This window comes from Leptodactylus fuscus, chromosome 9, assembly GCF_031893055.1.
Source record: "Leptodactylus fuscus isolate aLepFus1 chromosome 9, aLepFus1.hap2, whole genome shotgun sequence".
Taxonomy (NCBI): Eukaryota; Metazoa; Chordata; class Amphibia; order Anura; family Leptodactylidae; genus Leptodactylus; species Leptodactylus fuscus.
Window position 1 is genome coordinate 11606281 of NC_134273.1, and position 21004 is coordinate 11627284.

General features: G+C 43.0%; 1 protein-coding gene across 4 annotated transcripts in view; it reads right to left on the reverse strand.

Moving 5' to 3' along the window:
* Positions 1-20542, reverse strand: part of SLC44A5 (solute carrier family 44 member 5) — an 87369-nt gene extending 66827 nt beyond the window's left edge. For all 4 annotated transcript variants that reach the window (XM_075287796.1, XM_075287794.1, XM_075287795.1 and 1 more), the window contains exon 1: positions 20340-20542. In XM_075287796.1, coding sequence (XP_075143897.1) covers positions 20340-20376 — 37 coding nt within the window. In that variant the 5' untranslated portion in view covers positions 20377-20542. The remainder of the gene's footprint in view (positions 1-20339) is intronic.
* Positions 20543-21004: the final 462 nt, after the last annotated feature.

Sequence of the window (21004 nt, forward strand, 5' to 3'; positions counted from 1 at the left end):
CTCCTAACCCGTCCACACTCTCCTAACCTGGGAGGCAGGGGGCAGCGAGGTGAAGAAGAACACCGGGCCCTGGACCAGCCATCTCTGCAGGTAAGTGGACACCAGGGGGGACTAAGTAGCCAGAGGATTAAAAAAAAATCCTCTGGCTACTTAGTGATTAAAAAAAATCACTAAACAGTGTGGATTCTAAAATTAAAGCGTTCAGTTGTTAGACTCCATGCTGTATAGTGAATAGGATTGTTTTTCAAATCCGATCTCCGATTAGTAAAAAAATCCCATTGACTTGCATTGGGATCGGAATTGGGATCGAGATCGGGTTCGAATGAAAAATGATCGGAAATCGGATTTCAAAATCGATCCTGAAAAGTCAAGATCGGCTCAACCCTAGTCCAGACAGTATCTCTATATGGTTCCATATTCACACCATGCAGTATTATAGCGGTATTAACTTTGCTAATAGTAGCTATTATGGAAGTCATAGGGCAGTATATGGAGTTCCTTTGACTTTGCAGTATACAAATAGGTGTACTCTGCTGTCAGGTCACTTTACAACATGATATAGTGAATACCTGCCAAGCTTGTCACGTCCATGGACAATAACAAGTCGGATATTCAGAAGCAGTTGGATATATGGATCTCATAGAGAGAGGGGCCCACAAAGAACTTCCTTCTGATACATGTAGCAAGCAATGGTTCCCATTATGGAGGACTCAGCATGACCAAGTGTTATTTGCCCACCCATTCATTTATATAGGCAGCATGTAATACCACATTTCGCCACCAGTGGCCACTGTAGAAGAACCATGCAGTCACTGGCAGGAGGGATCGTCTGCGATCAGCTGATTACCAGTTGGTGCTCACTTTGGATATATTCTTATGGAGGAATTTAGAGCAGATTTGGAGTATTCTATATAAAAATCAGCAACAAATTCCATCTGGAATTGGCTTCGATTATTTTTAATGGGGAAGAATCCGGCGTGATCTTCCCATCATTCAGCCACACAACAGTTAGTCTCAACCTGTCTGAGACTAAACATCAAGCAAAGCTATGGCAGAAAGTCAAAGCTGAGCTATACGCCGTGGGGTCCGCAGGGCCACAATTGAAGGTCCCTTATAGGACGAGCACTTTAATATTTGTATTACTATCATTTTTAAGCTATTAAAAGAGAATTATAGAGAATAACGTGACAAGTGACATCACAATTCTAATGTTTTAGAGAGTGACATCACTGTTCCAGTCCTACAATGTACCTGGCACTGTAGAATAATCTGTCTCAGTGCAGACTATGCAGACATCGCTTGTTTGTGTTGTGGCTGCTGCGGTGCTGGAATCCATGGACTGCTGTGAGCGTCCGCACATCCTGAGAGCCGTGCTGAGGACTGCGGTAAAAGCTGCAGACACTAAGCCATGTCTCAGGGACTTGTTGCAAGTCATCTATTACATATTCATAAAAGGTCAGAGTGTAAATATTAATACACGTAAATAGCAGTGAAGTCTGCATGTTTATATGTCTACAGACGCTGCAAAGACGTGCGCATAGGCTGAAATTTCCATCTAATTAATGTACTGCCAGCTTATAACATGGCGCGATATGACGGCTGTATTCTGGAACACATACTGGGATAGGGGATTGTATTCTGAGCAATGTCATGTATGTACACAGTAATGCACCAGCAGAATAGTGAGCGCAGCTCTGGAGTATAATACAGGATAAGTAATGTAATGTATGTACACAGTGACTGCACCAGCAGAATAGTGAGCGCAGCTCTGGAGTATAATACAGGATAAGTAATGTAATGTATGTACACAGTGACTGTACCAGCAGAATAGTGAGCGCAGCTCTGGAGTATAATACAGGATAAGTAATGTAATGTATGTACACAGTGACTGTACCAGCAGAATAGTGAGCGCAGCTCTGGAGTATAATACAGGATAAGTAATGTAATGTATGTACACCAGGCATGTCAAACATGCGGCCCGAGGGCCGCATGCGGCCCTTTACAGGTATATCTGCGGCCCACACAAAAGTCTCAAACTTTGTCTCTAAAGTTTAGAGACAAAGTTTGAGACTTTTGTGCGGGCCGCAGATGTACAAAACTCACGCTGCTACTCGCTGTGTAGACGTGATGTGACGTGATGACGTCACATCGCGTCTACAACTGTTAGCGAGAGAGAGAGAGTGCAGCGGGGGAGCGAGGACTCAGAGTTGTTGGAGAAGGTAAGTTTAATGTGTGTACACATAGAGGTGGAACGTGAAACTGGGGGCAGATGAAGGAGGAGACGGCATGACACTGGGGGCAGAGATGGAGAGGACATGAATCTGGGGGCAGAGATGGGGGGGCATGAATCTGGGGTCAGAGATGGAGGGACATGAATCTAGAAGCAGAGATAAGGGGAAATGAATCTGGGGGCAGAGATGGAGGGGACATGAATATGGGGGCAGAGATGGAGGGACATGAATCTGGGGGCTGAGATGTGGGGACATGAATCTGGGGGCAGAGATGGGAGGGACATGAAACTTGGGGCAGAGATGGAGGGACATGAATCTGGGGCAGAGATGTGGGGACCTGAATCTGGGGGCAGAGATGGGAGGGACATGAATCTGGGGGACAGAGATGTGGGGACATGAATCTGGGGGCAGAGATGGAGGGACATAAATCTGGGGGACAGAGATGTGGGGACATGAATCTGGGGGCAGAGATGGAGGGACATGAATCTGGGGGCAGAGATGGAGGGACATGAATCTGGGGGCAGAGATGGAGGGACATGAATCTGGGGGCAGAGATGGAGGGACATGAATCTGGGGCAGAGATGGAGAGGACATGAATCTGGGGGCAGAGATGGAGGGACATGAATCTGGGGGCAGAGATGGAGGGACATGAATCTGGGGGCAGAGATGGGGGACATGAATCTGGGGCAGAGATGGAGAGGACATGAATCTGGGGGCAGAGATGGAGGGACATGAATCTGGGGGAAGAGATGGGGGACATGAATCTGGGGGCAGAGATGGAGGGGACATGAATCTGGGGGCAGAGATGGAGGGGACATGAATCTGGGGGCAGAGATGGAGGGGGGACATGAATATGGGGGGGACATGAATCTGGGGGGCAGAGATGGGGGGTCATGAATCTGGGGGGCAGAGATGGGGGGATATGAATCTGGGGGCAGAGATGGAGGGGACATGAAACTGGGGGCAGAGATGGAGGGGACATGAAACTGGAGGCAGATGAAGGGTGTATATGTAAACAGATAATTTTCTTTTATGAAACTAACAAAATCTTCTCAGAGAACAAGGCTGACTGATCACCACTTATCATCTTTGATCAAAGTAGGCACTGCGTTGTCATTTCAGCCTGATATACCAACAATTGTTAGCACAAAGAGGTGTCAAGCCTTAGGACAAAACACTAAAAAAATGATAGCAAATAAATGTTTAGTTTTTAATTGCTGTATTTTTGTTAAATATATTAGTTGCTGTTGCGCACTGCAAATATATGTTGCTCTTACATATTACTACTTCATATCTTGTTTTCATGACTGCTGTTAAAATACGTGTGTGACATTAGCTGCCGTGTGCGGCCCTTGCAACAACCTCTTGTTACTCATGTGGCCCTCGGGGTACCCGGAGTTTGACATGCCTGATGTACACAGTGACTGTACCAGCAGAATAGTGAGCGCAGCTCTGGAGTATAATACAGGATAAGTAATATAATGTATGTACACAGTGACTGCACCAGCAGAATAGTGAGCGCAGCTCTGGGGTATAATACAGGATAAGTAATGTAATGTATGTACACAGTGACTGCACCAGCAGAATAGTGAGCGCAGCTCTGGAGTATAATACAGGATAAGTAATGTAATGTATGTACACAGTGACTGCACCAGCAGAATAGTGAGTGCAGCTCTGGAGTATAATACAGGATAAGTAATGTAATGTATGTACACAGTGACCGCACCAGCAGAATAGTGAGTGCAGCTCTGGAGTATAATACTGGATAAGTAATGTAATGTATGTACACAGTGACCGTACCAGCAGAATAGTGAGTGCAGCTCTGGAGAATAATACAGGATAAGTAATGTAATGTATGTACACAGTGACTGTACCAGCAGAATAGTGAGCGCAGCTCTGGAGTATAATACAGGATAAGTAATGTAATGTATGTACACAGTGACTGCACCAGCAGAATAGTGAGCGCAGCTCTGGAGTATAATACAGGATAAGTAATGTAATGTACGTACACAGTGACTGTACCAGCAGAATAGTGAGTGCAGCTCTGGAGTATTGAGCCTGTAACATGGTTGGAGTTCAGATTTGTGGCATAGACCTTTGTGGAACTAAATAAAATGATAACATTTGGGTCTGGGTTAGAGAATGACCATTAGTGTTATCTTGTATGCAATGTAGGTGGTCGTCTTCAGATGCAGAGATAATGGAGCAGCCTCCTCTAGAAGGCTGTGGGTCACTGGTGACCACCGAAAATCCAGTCCTTTGTCAGATAGTTTTATGTATTTCTATGATATCATTTTCTTCCAGGCTGTGCCAGAATCTGAGTATGAGAAATCGCATCCAGACAAAAGACGAGAAGAAGGTTTGTGAATAGAGATGGAGCGTTCCTGAAGTCGCTTGTCATGATGAAATTGGTAATTATATCACATAATGGAGCTATTGTTACTCCACATGGGTTCAGATGGTTAAATAGAGCGCCATTGTGTTTCCATACACAGCTGTGGTGTCCCTGTAACAAATGTCACTGCGTTCCTGTCATCTCGCATCTAAGGACATGTTTGTGGATAAACAAGGCGACACATAAGACGGAGAAAGCATGGCCGCCAGTAAGGAGATTAGGATGAATAGGCCGCTCTAATCCAGGCCTTCTCACGCCCCTACTAAACCCTATCTCCATGTAATACGGGTCACTCTATGCCATAGATACCCCAAATCTGTGAAGGCGACCACTGTACGATAGATCAGAGAAATCCTTATGGGCTAAAGATCGGAGTCTTTTGGTTACACAAAGCTTCAAAATCGACCGAGGGGCAAAATCTCCATAGAGTTTATATTCGGTTTATTTTGCCTAGTAACAGAGGATGAAGCTGACAAGTGACACGGACAGATCTCTACAATGTTCTGGAGTTACAGCAACGTCATCCACATGTATGTAAGGAAGTGTCACCTGTACCCCAAATATAACTACTAGGGGGACGGGCGTAGCCCAAAGCAGCTACTATACAGATCTACATACAGTGTTGGGCAAAAGTATTGGCCCCCCCTGCACTTCTGTCAGATAATCCTCGTTGTCCACCAGATAATGATTACAAGCACAAACTCTTTGGTAATATCTTCATTTATTTTGCTTGCAATGAAAAAACACAAAAGAAAATAAAAAAAAAAGTCACATCATTGATCATTTTACACAAAACTCCAGAACTGGTGCGGACAGAAGTATTGGCGCCCTCAGCCTAATACTTGGTCGCACAACCTTTAGACACAATAACTGCGCACAACCGCTTCCGCTAACCAGCAATGAGTTTCTTACAAGGCTCTGCTGGAATCTTAGACCCTTCTTCTTTAGCAAACTGCTCGCGGTCCCCCCTGAGATGTGAAGGGGGCCTTCTCCAAACTGCCACCAAGAGATCTCTCCCCCTCCCCCACAGGTGTTCTATGGGATTCAGGGCTGGACTCATTGCTGCCACTTTACAAGTCTCCAGGGCTTTCTCTCACCACCATTTTCTAGTGCTGACCTGAAGTGTGTTTTGGGTCCTTGTCCTGCTGGAAGAGCCCTGACCTCTGAGGGAGACCCCGCTTTCTCACACTGGGCCCTACATGATACTGCACAATGTGTTGGTCGTCTTCAGACTTCATAATGCCATGTACACGGCCATGCAGTCCAGTGCCAGAGGCAGCAAAGCAACCCCAAAACATCAGGGACCCTCCGCCATGTCTGACTGTAGGGGGCGTCTTCTTCTCTTTGAAGGCCTCTTTTTCCCCTGTAATCTCTATGTTGAGGCCTTCTCCTACTTTTGTCTCCTCTGACCAGAGAACATTCTTCCAGAACGGTTTTGGCTTTCTCAGGTAAGTTTTGGCAAACCCCAGCCTGGCTTATGTCTCTGGGTAAGAAGTGGGGTCTTCCTGGGTCTCCTACCATACAGTCCCTTCTCATTCAGACGCTGACGCTGGATAGTACGGGGTGACACTGTTGTACCCTCGGACTGCAGGGCAGCTTGGACTTGTTTGGATGTTAGTCGAGGTTCTTTATCCGCCATCCGCACAATCTTGCGGTGAAATCTCTCGTCGGTGTTTCTTTTGCGTCCACATCTAGGGAGGTTAGCCACAGTGCCATGGGCTTTACACTTCTTGATGACACTGCGCACGGTAGACACAGGAACATTCAGGTCTTTGGAGATGGACTTGTAGCCTTGAGATTGCTCAGGTTTCCTCACAATTTTGCTTCTCAAGTCCTCAGACAGTTCTTTGGTCTTCTTTCTTTTCTCCATGCTCAATGTGGTCACACAAGGACACAGGACAGAGGTGGAGTCAGCTTTAATCCATTTCAACTGGCTGCAAGTGTGATTTAATTATTGCCACCACCTGTTAGGTGCCTCAGGTAAGTAACAGGTGCTGTTAATTACACAAATTAGAGAAGTATCACATGATTTTTCAAACAGTGCCAATACTTTGGTCCACCCCCTTTTTTATGTTTGGTGTGGAATTATATCCAATTTGGCATTTTGACAATTCTTTTTGTGGTTTTCCATTGAAGAGAAATTAAATGAAGATAATAATACCAAAGAGTTTGTGCTTGCAATCATTATCTGGAAGAACAGGAGTATTATCTGACAGAATTGCAGGGGTGCCAATACTTTTGGCCAACATTGTATAGTGCATCCAATAATTATGTATGATGGGAGGGGGCAGGGAAACTGTACTCACTAACCCTGTACTGTGACATCACTGTGTGTATTATCTCTGTACTGTGACATCACTGTGTGTATTATCTCTGTACTGTGACATCACTGTGTGTATTATCCTGTACTGTGACATCACTGTGTGTATTATCTCTGTACTGTGACATCACTGTGTGTATTATCTCTGTACTGTGACATCACTGTGTGTATTATCCCTGTACTGTGACATCACTGTGTGTATTATCCTGTACTGTGACATCACTGTGTGTATTATCTCTGTATTGTGACATCATTGTGTGTATTATCTCTGTACTGTGACATCACTGTGTGTATTATCCCTGTACTGTGACATCACTGTGTGTATTATCTCTGTACTGTGACATCACTGTGTGTATTATCCCTGTACTGTGACATCACTGTGTGTATTATCCTGTACTGTGACATCACTGTGTGTATTATCTCTGTATTGTGACATCACTGTGTGTATTATCTCTGTACTGTGACATCACTGTGTGTATTATCCCTGTACTGTGACATCACTGTGTGTATTATCTCTGTACTGTGACATCACTGTGTGTATTATCTCTGTACTGTGACATCACTGTGTGTATTATCCCTGTACTGTGACATCACTGTGTGTATTATCCTGTACTGTGACATCACTGTGTGTATTATCTCTGTATTGTGACATCACTGTGTGTATTATCTCTGTACTGTGACATCACTGTGTGTATTATTCCTCTACTGTGACATCACTGTGTGTATTATCTCTGTACTGTGACATCACTGTGTGTATTATTCCTGTACTGTGACATCACTGTGTGTATTATCCTGTACTGTGACATCACTGTGTGTATTATCTCTGTATTGTGACATCACTGTGTGTATTATTCCTGTACTGTGACGTCACTGTGTGTATTATCTCTGTACTGTGACATCACTGTGTGTATTATCTCTGTACTATGACGTCACTGTGTGTATTATCTCTGTACTATGACATCACTGTGTGTATTATCCCTGTACTGTGACATCACTGTGTATTATCCTGTACTGTGACATCATTGTTTGTATTATCCCTGTACTGTGACATCACTGTGTGTATTATCTCTGTACTGTGACATCACTGTGTGTATTATCCCTGTACTGTGACATCACTGTGTGTATTATCTCTGTACTGTGACATCACTGTGTGTATTATCCCTGTACTGTGACATCACTGTGTGTATTATCCCTGTACTGTGACATCACTGTGTGTATTATCCTGTACTGTGACATCACTGTGTGTATTATCTCTGTACTGTGACATCACTGTGTGTATTATCTCTGTACTGTGACATCACTGTGTGTATTATCCCTGTACTGTGACATCACTGTGTGTATTATCCTGTACTGTGACATCACTGTGTGTATTATCTCTGTATTGTGACATCACTGTGTGTATTATCTCTGTACTGTGACATCACTGTGTGTATTATTCCTGTACTGTGACATCACTGTGTGTATTATCTCTGTACTGTGACATCACTGTGTGTATTATTCCTGTACTGTGACATCACTGTGTGTATTATCCTGTACTGTGACATCACTGTGTGTATTATCTCTGTATTGTGACATCACTGTGTGTATTATTCCTGTACTGTGACGTCACTGTGTGTATTATCTCTGTACTGTGACATCACTGTGTGTATTATCTCTGTACTATGACGTCACTGTGTGTATTATCTCTGTACTGTGACATCACTGTGTGTATTATCTCTGTACTGTGACATCACTGTGTGTATTATCTCTGTACTGTGACATCACTGTGTGTATTATCCTGTACTGTGACATCACTGTGTGTATTATCTCTGTACTGTGACATCACTGTGTGTATTATCTCTGTACTGTGACATCACTGTGTGTATTATCTCTGTACTGTGACATCACTGTGTGTATTATCCTGTACTGTGACATCACTGTGTGTATTATCTCTGTACTGTGACATCACTGTGTGTATTATCTCTGTACTGTGACATCACTGTGTGTATTATCCTGTACTGTGACATCACTGTGTGTATTATCCTGTACTGTGACATCACTGTGTGTATTATCCTGTACTGTGACATCACTGTGTGTATTATCCTGTACTGTGACATCACTGTGTGTATTATCCTGTACTGTGACATCACTGTGTGTATTATCTCTGTACTGTGACATCACTGTGTGTATTATCCCTGTACTGTGACATCACTGTGTGTATTATCCCTGTACTGTGACATCACTGTGTGTAATATCTCTGTACTGTGACATCACTGTGTGTATTATCCCTGTACTGTGACATCACTGTGTGTATTTTCTCTGTACTGTGACATCACTGTGTGTATTATCCCTGTACTGTGACATCACTGTGTGTATTATCTCTGTACTGTGACATCACTGTGTGTATTATCCTGTACTGTGACATCACTGTGTGTATTATCCTGTACTGTGACATCACTGTGTGTATTATCTCTGTAATGTGACATCACTGTGTGTATTATCCCTGTACTGTGACATCACTGTGTGTATTATCTCTGTACTATGACATCACTGTGTGTATTATCCCTGTACTGTGACATCACTGTGTGTATTATCCCTGTACTGTGACATCACTGTGTGTATTATCTCTGTACTGTGACATCACTGTGTGTATTATCCCTGTACTGTGACATCACTGTGTGTATTATCCTGTACTGTGACATCACTGTGTGTATTATTTCTGTATTGTGACATCACTGTGTGTATTATCCTGTACTGTGACATCACTGTGTGTATTATTCCTGTACTGTGACATCACTGTGTGTATTATCTCTGTACTGTGACATCACTGTGTGTATTATCCTGTACTGTGACATCACTGTGTGTATTATCCCTGTACTGTGACATCACTGTGTGTATTATCCCTGTACTGTGACATCACTGTGTGTATTATCCTGTACTGTGACATCACTGTGTGTATTATCCCTGTACTGTGACATCACTGTGTGTATTATTCCTGTACTGTGACATCACTGTGTGTATTATCTCTGTACTGTGACATCACTGTGTGTATTATCTCTGTACTATGACGTCACTGTGTGTATTATCTCTGTACTATGACATCACTGTGTGTATTATCCCTGTACTGTGACATCACTGTGTGTATTATCTCTGTACTGTGAGATCACTGTGTGTATTATTCCTGTACTGTGACATCACTGTGTGTATTATCTCTGTATTGTGACATCACTGTGTGTATTATCCTGTACTGTGACATCACTGTGTGTATTATCTCTGTACTGTGACATCACTGTGTGTATTATCTCTGTACTGTGACATCACTGTGTGTATTATTCCTGTACTGTGACATCACTGTGTGTATTATCCTGTACTGTGACATCACTGTGTGTATTATCTCTGTACTGTGACATCACTGTGTGTATTATCTCTGTACTGTGACATCACTGTGTGTATTATCTCTGTATTGTGACATCACTGTGTGTATTATTCCTGTACTGTGACGTCACTGTGTGTATTATCTCTGTACTGTGACGTCACTGTGTGTATTATCTCTGTACTGTGACATCACTGTGTGTATTATCTCTGTACTGTGACATCACTGTGTGTATTATCTCTGTACTATGACGTCACTGTGTGTATTATCTCTGTACTGTGACGTCACTGTGTGTATTATCTCTGTACTGTGACATCACTGTGTGTATTATCTCTGTACTGTGACATCACTGTGTGTATTATCTCTGTACTATGACGTCACTGTGTGTATTATCTCTGTACTGTGACATCATTGTGTGTATTATCCCTGTACTGTGACATCACTGTGTGTATTATCCCTGTACTGTGACATCACTGTGTATTATCCTGTACTGTGACATCATTGTTTGTATTATCTCTGTACTGTGACATCACTGTGTGTATTATCTCTGTACTGTGACAACACTGTGTGTATTATCTCTGTACTGTGACATCACTGTGTGTATTATCCCTGTACTGTGACATCACTGTGTGTATTATCCTGTACTGTGACATCACTGTGTGTATTATCCTGTACTGTGACATCACTGTGTGTATTATCCCTGTACTGTGACATCACTGTGTATTATCCTGTACTGTGACATCATTGTTTGTATTATCTCTGTACTGTGACATCACTGTGTGTATTATCTCTGTACTGTGACATCACTGTGTGTATTATCCTGTACTGTGACATCACTGTGTGTATTATCCTGTACTGTGACATCACTGTGTGTATTATCTCTGTACTGTGACATCACTGTGTGTATTATCCTGTACTGTGACATCACTGTGTGTATTATCCCTGTACTGTGACATCACTGTGTGTATTATCCCTGTACTGTGACATCACTGTGTGTATTATCCTGTACTGTGACATCACTGTGTGTATTATCCTGTACTGTGACATCACTGTGTGTATTATCTCTGTACTGTGACATCACTGTGTGTATTATCCTGTACTGTGACATCACTGTGTGTATTATCCTGTACTGTGACATCACTGTGTGTATTATCTCTGTACTGTGACATCACTGTGTGTATTATCCCTGTACTGTGACATCACTGTGTGTATTATCTCTGTACTGTGACATCACTGTGTGTATTATCTCTGTACTGTGACATCACTGTGTGTATTATCCCTGTACTGTGACATCACTGTGTGTATTATCCCTGTACTGTGACATCACTGTGTGTATTATCCCTGTACTGTGACATCACTGTGTGTATTATCCTATACTGTGACATCACTGTGTGTATTATCCCTGTACTGTGACATCACTGTGTGTATTATCCTGTACTGTGACATCACTGTGTGTATTATCCCTGTACTGTGACATCACTGTGTGTATTATCACTGTACTGTGACATCACTGTGTGTATTATCCTGTACTGTGACATCACTGTGTGTATTATCCCTGTACTGTGACATCACTGTGTGTATTATCTCTGTACTGTGACATCACTGTGTGTATTATCACTGTACTGTGACATCACTGTGTGTATTATCCTGTACTGTGACATCACTGTGTGTATTATCCCTGTACTGTGACATCACTGTGTGTATTATCACTGTACTGTGACATCACTGTGTGTATTATCCTGTACTGTGACATCACTGTGTGTATTATCCTGTACTGTGACATCACTGTGTGTATTATCTCTGTACTGTGACATCACTGTGTGTATTATCTCTGTACTGTGACATCACTGTGTGTATTATCTCTGTACTGTGACATCACTGTGTGTATTATCTCTGTACTGTGACATCACTGTGTGTATTATCCCTGTACTGTGACATCACTGTGTGTATTATCCTGTACTGTGACATCACTGTGTGTATTATCCCTGTACTGTGACATCACTGTGTGTATTATCTCTGTACTGTGACATCACTGTGTGTATTATCTCTGTACTGTGACATCACTGTGTGTATTATCTCTGTACTGTGACATCACTGTGTGTATTATCCTGTACTGTGACATCAGTGTGTATTATCCTGTACTGTGACATCACTGTGTGTATTATCCCTGTACTGTGACATCACTGTGTGTATTATCCTGTACTGTGACATCACTGTGTGCATTATCTCTGTACTGTGACATCACTGTGCGTATTATCCTGTACTGTGACATCACTGTTTGTATTATCTCTAAAACAAATAGTCAGTGTGACCCTGAAATTCCCACAATCAGCAGAATTAAGTGACCTTGGCGTTGCAGTACTTCTCTGCAGTAACCAGTATTAATCCTGCCACTCAGCTCTATTCACTGTATTGCATGGACATGAATTGCTGCATCTCTTACTGCAGTGAAGGTTTTGCAGCTCTCCCTGGAAGCCCAAGACTATTGTGATATCTGGATCACATTATAGCCTATCCTAAGAATGGGTTAAACCCTACAAAATCCCTTTAATATGCATTTTTGTGTAATATATCCATACTAAGAAATGTCATACTCAACCGAGACAGCAGGGGTCAGTGCTGACCATTCCCATATAACAGTATCAGTGACATCTACAGGGACAAGGGAGAACTACATCAACATATAGCCGAACTCTACCTACAGTACCGTACTGTCAGAAGACAACAATGCTTAGATGGCGTCTTTGGAATCAAGGATCTGTGAAAAAGCAAAATGTACATTATGCTAAAGATAATCAGGCAATTTTCCGCCATCTAGATCTGCGCCGAGCATTTATGTCATTGAAAGCGTGAAATTATCCCAGCGCTGGCCTCTTATTTTTTCCAAGGAATTTTCCATTGTATTCAAACTGAATGATAGAAATTCTACTTTACATTGATTCAATAGATTCATCTAGTCACTAATGTATCGGTGCGAGCTATTGATCAGTTCTGCAGCACAGCGGAGATCTCATCGGCGTGTTCCTGCACTTAAGGTACCGAGTGACTTGAGGACTTTCTGGAGGAGTCTGACGCCTCTCAAGGTGATTATCTGACACTGACAACCAGACTAGAAAATCAACTTACACATCTTATTGGGAGGAATTTATCTCAGCCATCATCGTCTAACATGTGCCCACTCTATCTTGTCCTGAAGTTCTCACCCATACACTGAGTGGGTGAAGGAGATGACGACCAAACTCACTAACCGGGAATTATATCACTAAGTAGAAGAAGTTCTGCAAAGAAATACAATGCAATCTTATAGAAGCCATGAACTATCTTAGTATGAATCATGGATAACAGCCATACTGCAAAACTGTTGTGTCACTACTTATCCTGTATTATACTCCAGAGCTGCGCTCACTATTCTGCTGGAGCAGTCACTGTGTACATACATTACATTACTTATCCTGTATTATACTCCAGAGCTGCGCTCACTATTCTGCTGGAGCAGTCACTGTGTACATACATTACATTACTTATCCTGTATTATACTCCAGAGCTGCGCTCACTATTCTGCTGGTACAGTCACCGTGTACATACATTACATTACTTATCCTGTATTATACTCCAGAGCTGCGCTCACTATTCTGCTGGTGCAGTCACTGTGTACATACATTACATTACTTATCCTGTATTATACTCCAGAGCTGCGCTCACTATTCTGCTGGTGCAGTCACTGTGTACATACATTACATTACTTATCCTGTATTATACTCCAGAGCTGCGCTCACTATTCTGCTGGTGCAGTCACTGTGTACATACATTACATTACTTATCCTGTATTATACTCCAGAGCTGCGCTCACTATTCTGCTGGTGCAGTCACTGTGTACATACATTACATTACTTATCCTGTATTATACTCCAGAGCTGCGCTCACTATTCTGCTGGTGCAGTCATTGTGTACATACATTACATTACTTATCCTGTATTATACTCCAGAGCTGCGCTCACTATTCTGCTGGTGCAGTCATTGTGTACATACATTACATTACTTATCCTGTATTATACTCCAGAGCTGCGCTCACTATTCTGCTGGTGCAGTCATTGTGTACATACATTACATTACTTATCCTGTATTATACTCCAGAGCTGCACTCACTATTCTGCTGTGTACATACATTACATTTTATACTTATTATTCTTCATGTTTTTTATCTGAATAATCACAAACTAAAACAAAATTAACTTAAAAAAAATACAAAAAATGTTAATAATAAATCCCTGATATAACTAATCTGCCACAATCTGATAATATTTGCCCCGGATAATCCCTTCTGGTCGGGCTGTGACTGTTGGTGACATTTGTTTCGGCATTGATGTTGACAAATATTTCAGGAATTGTTTCAGAATGTGCAAGTCAGAGGAAATTACTAAAATACTGAAGAGGGAGTGAGGAAGTGCGGGGTTAACCAGTTCATGGCTGCAATGCATTAGTCTGTATTACCCACAATCCCACAGTCTGCAGGACTCTATTAAAGCTGTTATACCATTAGGACAACTCATTTGCATGTATGATATTTGGGGCCCCCTCTATGAGGCAGAGCAGCTCCCAGTCTGGGCCCCATGTGTTGTGATTACGACTGCGGTTATATCTGTCGTAGCCATTTTTTGCTTTTGTGTAATATAACAATGACTACGGTAAATCAATGTGGTATGTGCTGGTGTGCAAAATTAAAGGGGTTCTCCAGACAAAAATGGACAACCCTTTTAACTTTTAAATTAGCCGTGGGCAATGAAATTTTTTTTAAAAAAATGCATATTCACCTGACCCCAATGCTCCGGTGTCCTCCCGTGCGTCCCGGTTCTTTTGCTCCAGCAACATCTCCTTGGTCATGTGACTGCTGAGGCCAATCAACGGCCTCAGGAAGAGGACCCGTGATGTCACAGGTAGTGACATCACAGGCCCTTCGCTGATTGCGGAACGTGACAACTGTCACATGATCAATGAGGCCATTCGGTGACCTCAGCAGGCCTCGGGAAGAGGACCCATGATGTCACAGGAAGTGACATTACAGGCCCTTCACTGATTGGTGGAACGTGACAGCTGTCATGATTGTTGAGGCCAATCAGTGACCTCAGCAGGCCCGTGATGTCAAAGGTAGTGACATCACAGGCCCTTTGCTCATTGGCCAATCAGTGGAACTCTGGAAATGGTCCGGGAGAAGCCGCCGGAACAGAAGAAACGGAATGCGTGGGAGGAGCTTCAGGGACAGGTGAGTATTAGAGATGAGCGAACACTATTCGAAACAGCCGTTCCGAATAGCACGCTCCCATAGAAATGAATGGACGGAGCCGGCATGTGGGGGGTTAAGCGACCGGCCACCATTTCTATCGGAACGGCTGTTCTGAATAGTGTTCGCTCATCTCTAGCGAGTATGTATTTTTTAAAAATTGTCAATGCCCCCGGCTGATTTAAAAGTTAAAAGCATTGTTCATTTTGGCCTGGACAACCCCTTTAATTCCGCCCACAGTACATACGACATTTATATAGCTATTGTTATATTTTAATAACGTGGGAAAAAAAAACAAAATATTTCCAAAAATTTTTCAGTAACTTTTTGCTATATTTTTAATTTTCCCCACTTTTTATTCAATTTTTTTTTTTTTTTGTTGGGGGGGGGGGAGGTGAAGCAATGAAATGACAACTATTCCGACCTCCATCATAATGGGGTTCACCATATGGGCTAAATTCTTCTATATTTTATTTCGGGTATTTCCAGATCTTCCGGGGTGTTCTTTTTTTTTTTTGCTTATTTTTTTTTAAATGGGACAATCCAAATTTTTATTTCTTTTGCTACTTTTTTAAAATTTTTTTATAACTTTTTATTTTTTATTTTATTCTTAGAGCCCTAGGGGGTTTGAACATTACATTGCTTATAGCGTAGGCTGCAGCACCATCGTATTGCCGTCTATGGTAAATTTGTTATGTTCCTATTAAATCCTGCCCGAGGCAAGGTGTAATAGGAACTATATAATGGCGGGCCTGGGACTTGCATAAGGTTTCCAGGTGATATAGCAACCAAAAGGCTCCTGTAATCTCATCACGGGGGATGTGTCCGGCAGTGCAGCATACAGTGTTGGCCAAAAGTATTGGCACCCCTGCAATTCTGTCAGATAATACTCATGTTCTTCCAGAAAATGATTGCAATCACAAATTCTTTGGTATTATTATCTTCATTTAATTTGTCTTCAATGGAAAACCACAAAAAGAATTGTCAAAAAGCCAAATTGGATATAATTCCACAGCAAACATAAAAAGGGGGTGGACAAAAGTATTGGCACTGTTTGAAAAATCATGTGATGCTTCTCTAATTTGTGTAATTAACAGCACCTGTTACTTACCTGAGGCACCTAACAGGTGGTGGCAATAACTAAATCACACTTGCAGCCAGTTGAAATGGATTAAAGCTGACTCCACCTCTGTCCTGTGTCCTTGTGTGACCACATTGAGCATGGAGAAAAGAAAGAAGACCAAAGAACTGTCTGAGGACTTGAGAAGCAAAATTGTGAGGAAGCCTGAGCAATCTCAAGGCTACAAGTCCATCTCCAAAGCCCTGAACGTTCCTGTGTCTACCGTGCGCAGTGTCATCAAGAAGTGTAAAGCCCATGGCACTGTGGCTAACCTCCCAAGATGTGGACGGAAGAGAAACATTGACGAGAGATTTCACCGCAAGATTGTGCGGATGGTGGATAAAGAACCGCGACTAACATCCAAACAAGTCCAAGCTGCCCTGCAGTCCGAGGGTACAACAGTGTCACCCCGTACTATCCAGCGTCAGCGTCTGAATGAGAAGGGACTGTATGGTAGGAGACCCAGGAAGACCCCACTTCTTACCCAGAGACATAAGCCAGGCTGGAGTTTGCCAAAACTTACCTGAGAAAGCCAAAAACGTTCTGGAAGAATGTTCTCTGGTCAGATGAGACAAAAGTAGGAAAAGGCCTCAACATAGAGATTACAGGGAAAAAAGAGAGGCCTTCAAAGAGAAGAAGACGCCCCCTACAGTCAGACATGGCGGAGGTCCCTGATGGTTTGGGGTTGCTTTGCTGCCTCTGGCACTGGACTGCTTGACCGTGTGCATGGCATTATGAAGTCTGAAGACGACCAACACATTGTGCAGCATCATGTAGGGCCCAGTGTGAGAAAGCGGGGTCTCCCTCAGAGGTCAGGGCTCTTCCAGCAGGACAATGACCCAAAACACACTTCAGGTCAGCACTAGAAAATGGTGGTGAGAGAAAGCCCTGGAGACTTGTAAAGTGGCAGCAATGAGTCCAGCCCTGAATCCCATAGAACACCTGTGGGGGAGGGGGAGAGATCTCTTGGTGGCAGTTTGGAGAAGGCCTCCTTCACATCTCAGGGGGGACCGCGAGCAGTTTGCCAAAGAAGAAGGGTCTAAGATTCCAGCAGAGCCTTGTAAGAAACTCATTGCTGGTTAGCGGGAGCGGTTGTGCGCAGTTATTGTGTCTAAAGGTTGTGCTACCAAGTATTAGGCTGAGGGCGCCAATACTTCTGTCCGCACCAGTTTTGGAGTTTTGTGTAAAATGATCAATGATGTGACTTTTTTTTCATTCTCTTTTGTGTTTTTTCATTGGAAGCAAATAAATGAAGATATTACCAAAGAGTTTGTGCTTGTAATCATTATCTGGGGGACAACGAGGATTATCGGACAGAACTGCAGGGGGGCCAATACTTTTGGCCAACACTGTAAGGGCACACCTCTAAGTCAGTGTTCGGTTTTCCTGCAGCGCCTCCGCAGGATAAATAAAGCATTACACAGAGTCTATTAAAATCCTGTGAAAGAGAAGCTCTCAGTATCCTCATTTACTAGCCAACAGAGGAAAGTGGCTACTATCAGGGACTTTTTTGGCGTATGTTGAACTGGGCAATGGTGGAGGGCATCGATTTCTCAGGGGGTTTCAAAGAACTGGATCTCCATAAGTAATCCGAGTCACAGAGGAAGATATTAGCAACGCAACAGTCCAAATCAGGGAAAATATTCCTCCTTTCATAGTCCGATGGTGCACACAGTGACAGGCTCCCTTTACTATTTGGACACTGTATAGCGGTATTATTTGAACAATGAATAGCAACTTTAGACACTAAATGGCAGCACTATATACGGTAGTGTTAGATGAGCCCTAGATAGTAACATTATTTCCATACGGTATGGAGGTATTATTTATACATTTTATGGCGGTATTACTTGAGCATCAAAAAGCAAAATTTATTTAGATACTAAAAGGCATTACTGAGTGGGAAGATGAACCCTATATTGTAATATAATTGATGACTGTATGGAGTATTATTTATCCATTGTTTGTTGGTATTAGCTACATGGTGAACAGTAACTTAATAGACACTAAATAGTGTGTTATTGGGTGGGAAATCTATGCCACCGTTTTGTGGACCTTATATAGCAATATTATTGGCAATACTGTATGGAGGTATTATTTAATCACCATATGGCGGTATTGTTTGGACATCAAATAGCAATTTATATTGACACTGATTGGTGGTACTGTGTGGGATATACAGTATATCGCAGTGTGATGTGGTCCCTATATACTATGCATGCATACTGTATAGCGGTATTATTTAATCACTGTATGGCAGTATTGTTTAGGCATCAAATAGCAATTTATATATACAATGAATGGTGGTACTGTGTGGGGTATACAGTATAGCGCAGTGTGATGTGGTCCCTATATACTATGCATGCATACTGTATAGCGGTATTATTTAATCTCTGTATGGCAGTATTGTTTAGGCATCAAATAGCAATTTATACATTTTATACATACAATGAATGGGGTATACAGTATAGCGCAGTGTGATGTGGTCCCTATATACTATGCATGCATACTATATGGTGGTATCATTTGGACGTCGAATAGCAATTTTATTTAGACAATGAATAGCGGTATTGTGTAGGCATTATTTGGTACAGTATGGTAATGAGTGCAGATATAGACACAGGGGGGCTCCATTCTCTATAATTTGGACTAGTAGACCCCCTTTCTTACCTAGTGTCCTCATAGGTTAGGTGAAAATGTTTTTTTTTACCCCAGATCACCCCAGTCGTAGCTACCCATAAGAATATATCAGGACTGTACATGATCTCTATACACAAATCCCATATACAGCACTTCTATGCTACCCAAGGCATGCTGAGATTTGTAGTCCCACATCAATCCTTTGCATCTCTATGCCTTGTGTACTAAAAAAGCAAAACTGCAGCGCCCCCAGTACTCCAATGCAGGGATCAATAATCAAGTTCCTGGTACTTTTCCGCACATGAGGGATGGAAATATGACGGGTACAGATCTTCAAGTGACTGCAAGCTCTTCAGCACAGGATGGCGGTGCTATTTCTAGAAGTCAGGTGATACAAATCTGAAATAGCCGACTGGTAATGTTTGACGAGGTTTCGACTAAATCCTTCACCCTCATGTGACCTCAGATCGCCTCGCTGCACCTGACAATGGGATCCTTCTTGGAATAATAATAGATCCTTCATGGAATGCTAAAAAAACAAGCAGGCCAATGGCAGGTCCTGCAGGCAGAAGGCAGCACAGTGACAGCAGACAGGCTCTTTGTTGTGGTACCGGGAACTTTCACATTTCAGTCTGGCTCTGGCATCACCATGTATTGTCCTTATTAAATGAGCTATACGCTGATAGGGGGGATCCCAGCAAGTGAGGCACCCAGGACAGCTCTAGGGATGCTATATACAAACTGTAGATATGGCCATAGGCCCAGCTATAGTGCAGACCCCCCCCCCCAATCTATACACTGGATGCAAAGAACCCCCCTCATCAGTACCCCAAATCTGTCCTAACCCAAGCCACACAATGCAGCAGAGGCAACGTCTAGCAGCATCCTCTTCCTCAATGCAGATACAAGTGTTTACCATGTACCCAGTGATAGACCCCTGAGCCCACCATGCACAGAATGGACCATACCACAAGCAGAAAGCTATAGTGTAAAAAGGACTTACCAAATGGAGAGGTGTGGGCACCCCCCCTCCTACCCATCTTCCCCAGGCTGGAGGAGATGGTCTCCCGGCTGAGTCAGGGGGCTCCTTGTTGCCACTGTAATGGCATGTGAGGGTCCCTGCCTGTGTGACACTAATGTGTTTGTACTGAGCAAGGATGAAGCTGCTGGGGCTGGAAATGGGAGGGATGACTGTGAGTGAGGGGAGGGGAGGTGGTGGAGAACAGAGAACAGCAGTGTGTGTGTGTGCAGCATGGTGACAATGTGTGTGTATGTGTGCAGCATGGTGACAATGTGTGTGCAGTGTGTATCAGTGTGTATGTGTGTGTGTGTGCAGTGTGTATGTGTGCAGCATGGTGACAATGTGTGTGCAGTGTGTATGTGTGTGCAACATGGTGACAATGTGTGTGCAGTGTGTGTGTGTGTGTGCAGCATGGTGACAATGTGTGTGCAGTGTGTATGTGTGCAGCATGGTGACAATGTGTGTGCAGTGTGTATGTGTGCAGCATGGTGACAATGTGTGTGCAGTGTGTGTGTGTGTGCAGCATGGTGACAATGTGTGTGCAGTGTGTATGTGTGCAGCATGGTGACAATGTGTGTGCAGTGTGTATGTGTGCAGCATGGTGACAATGTGTGTGCAGTGTGTATGTGTGCAGCATGGTGACAATG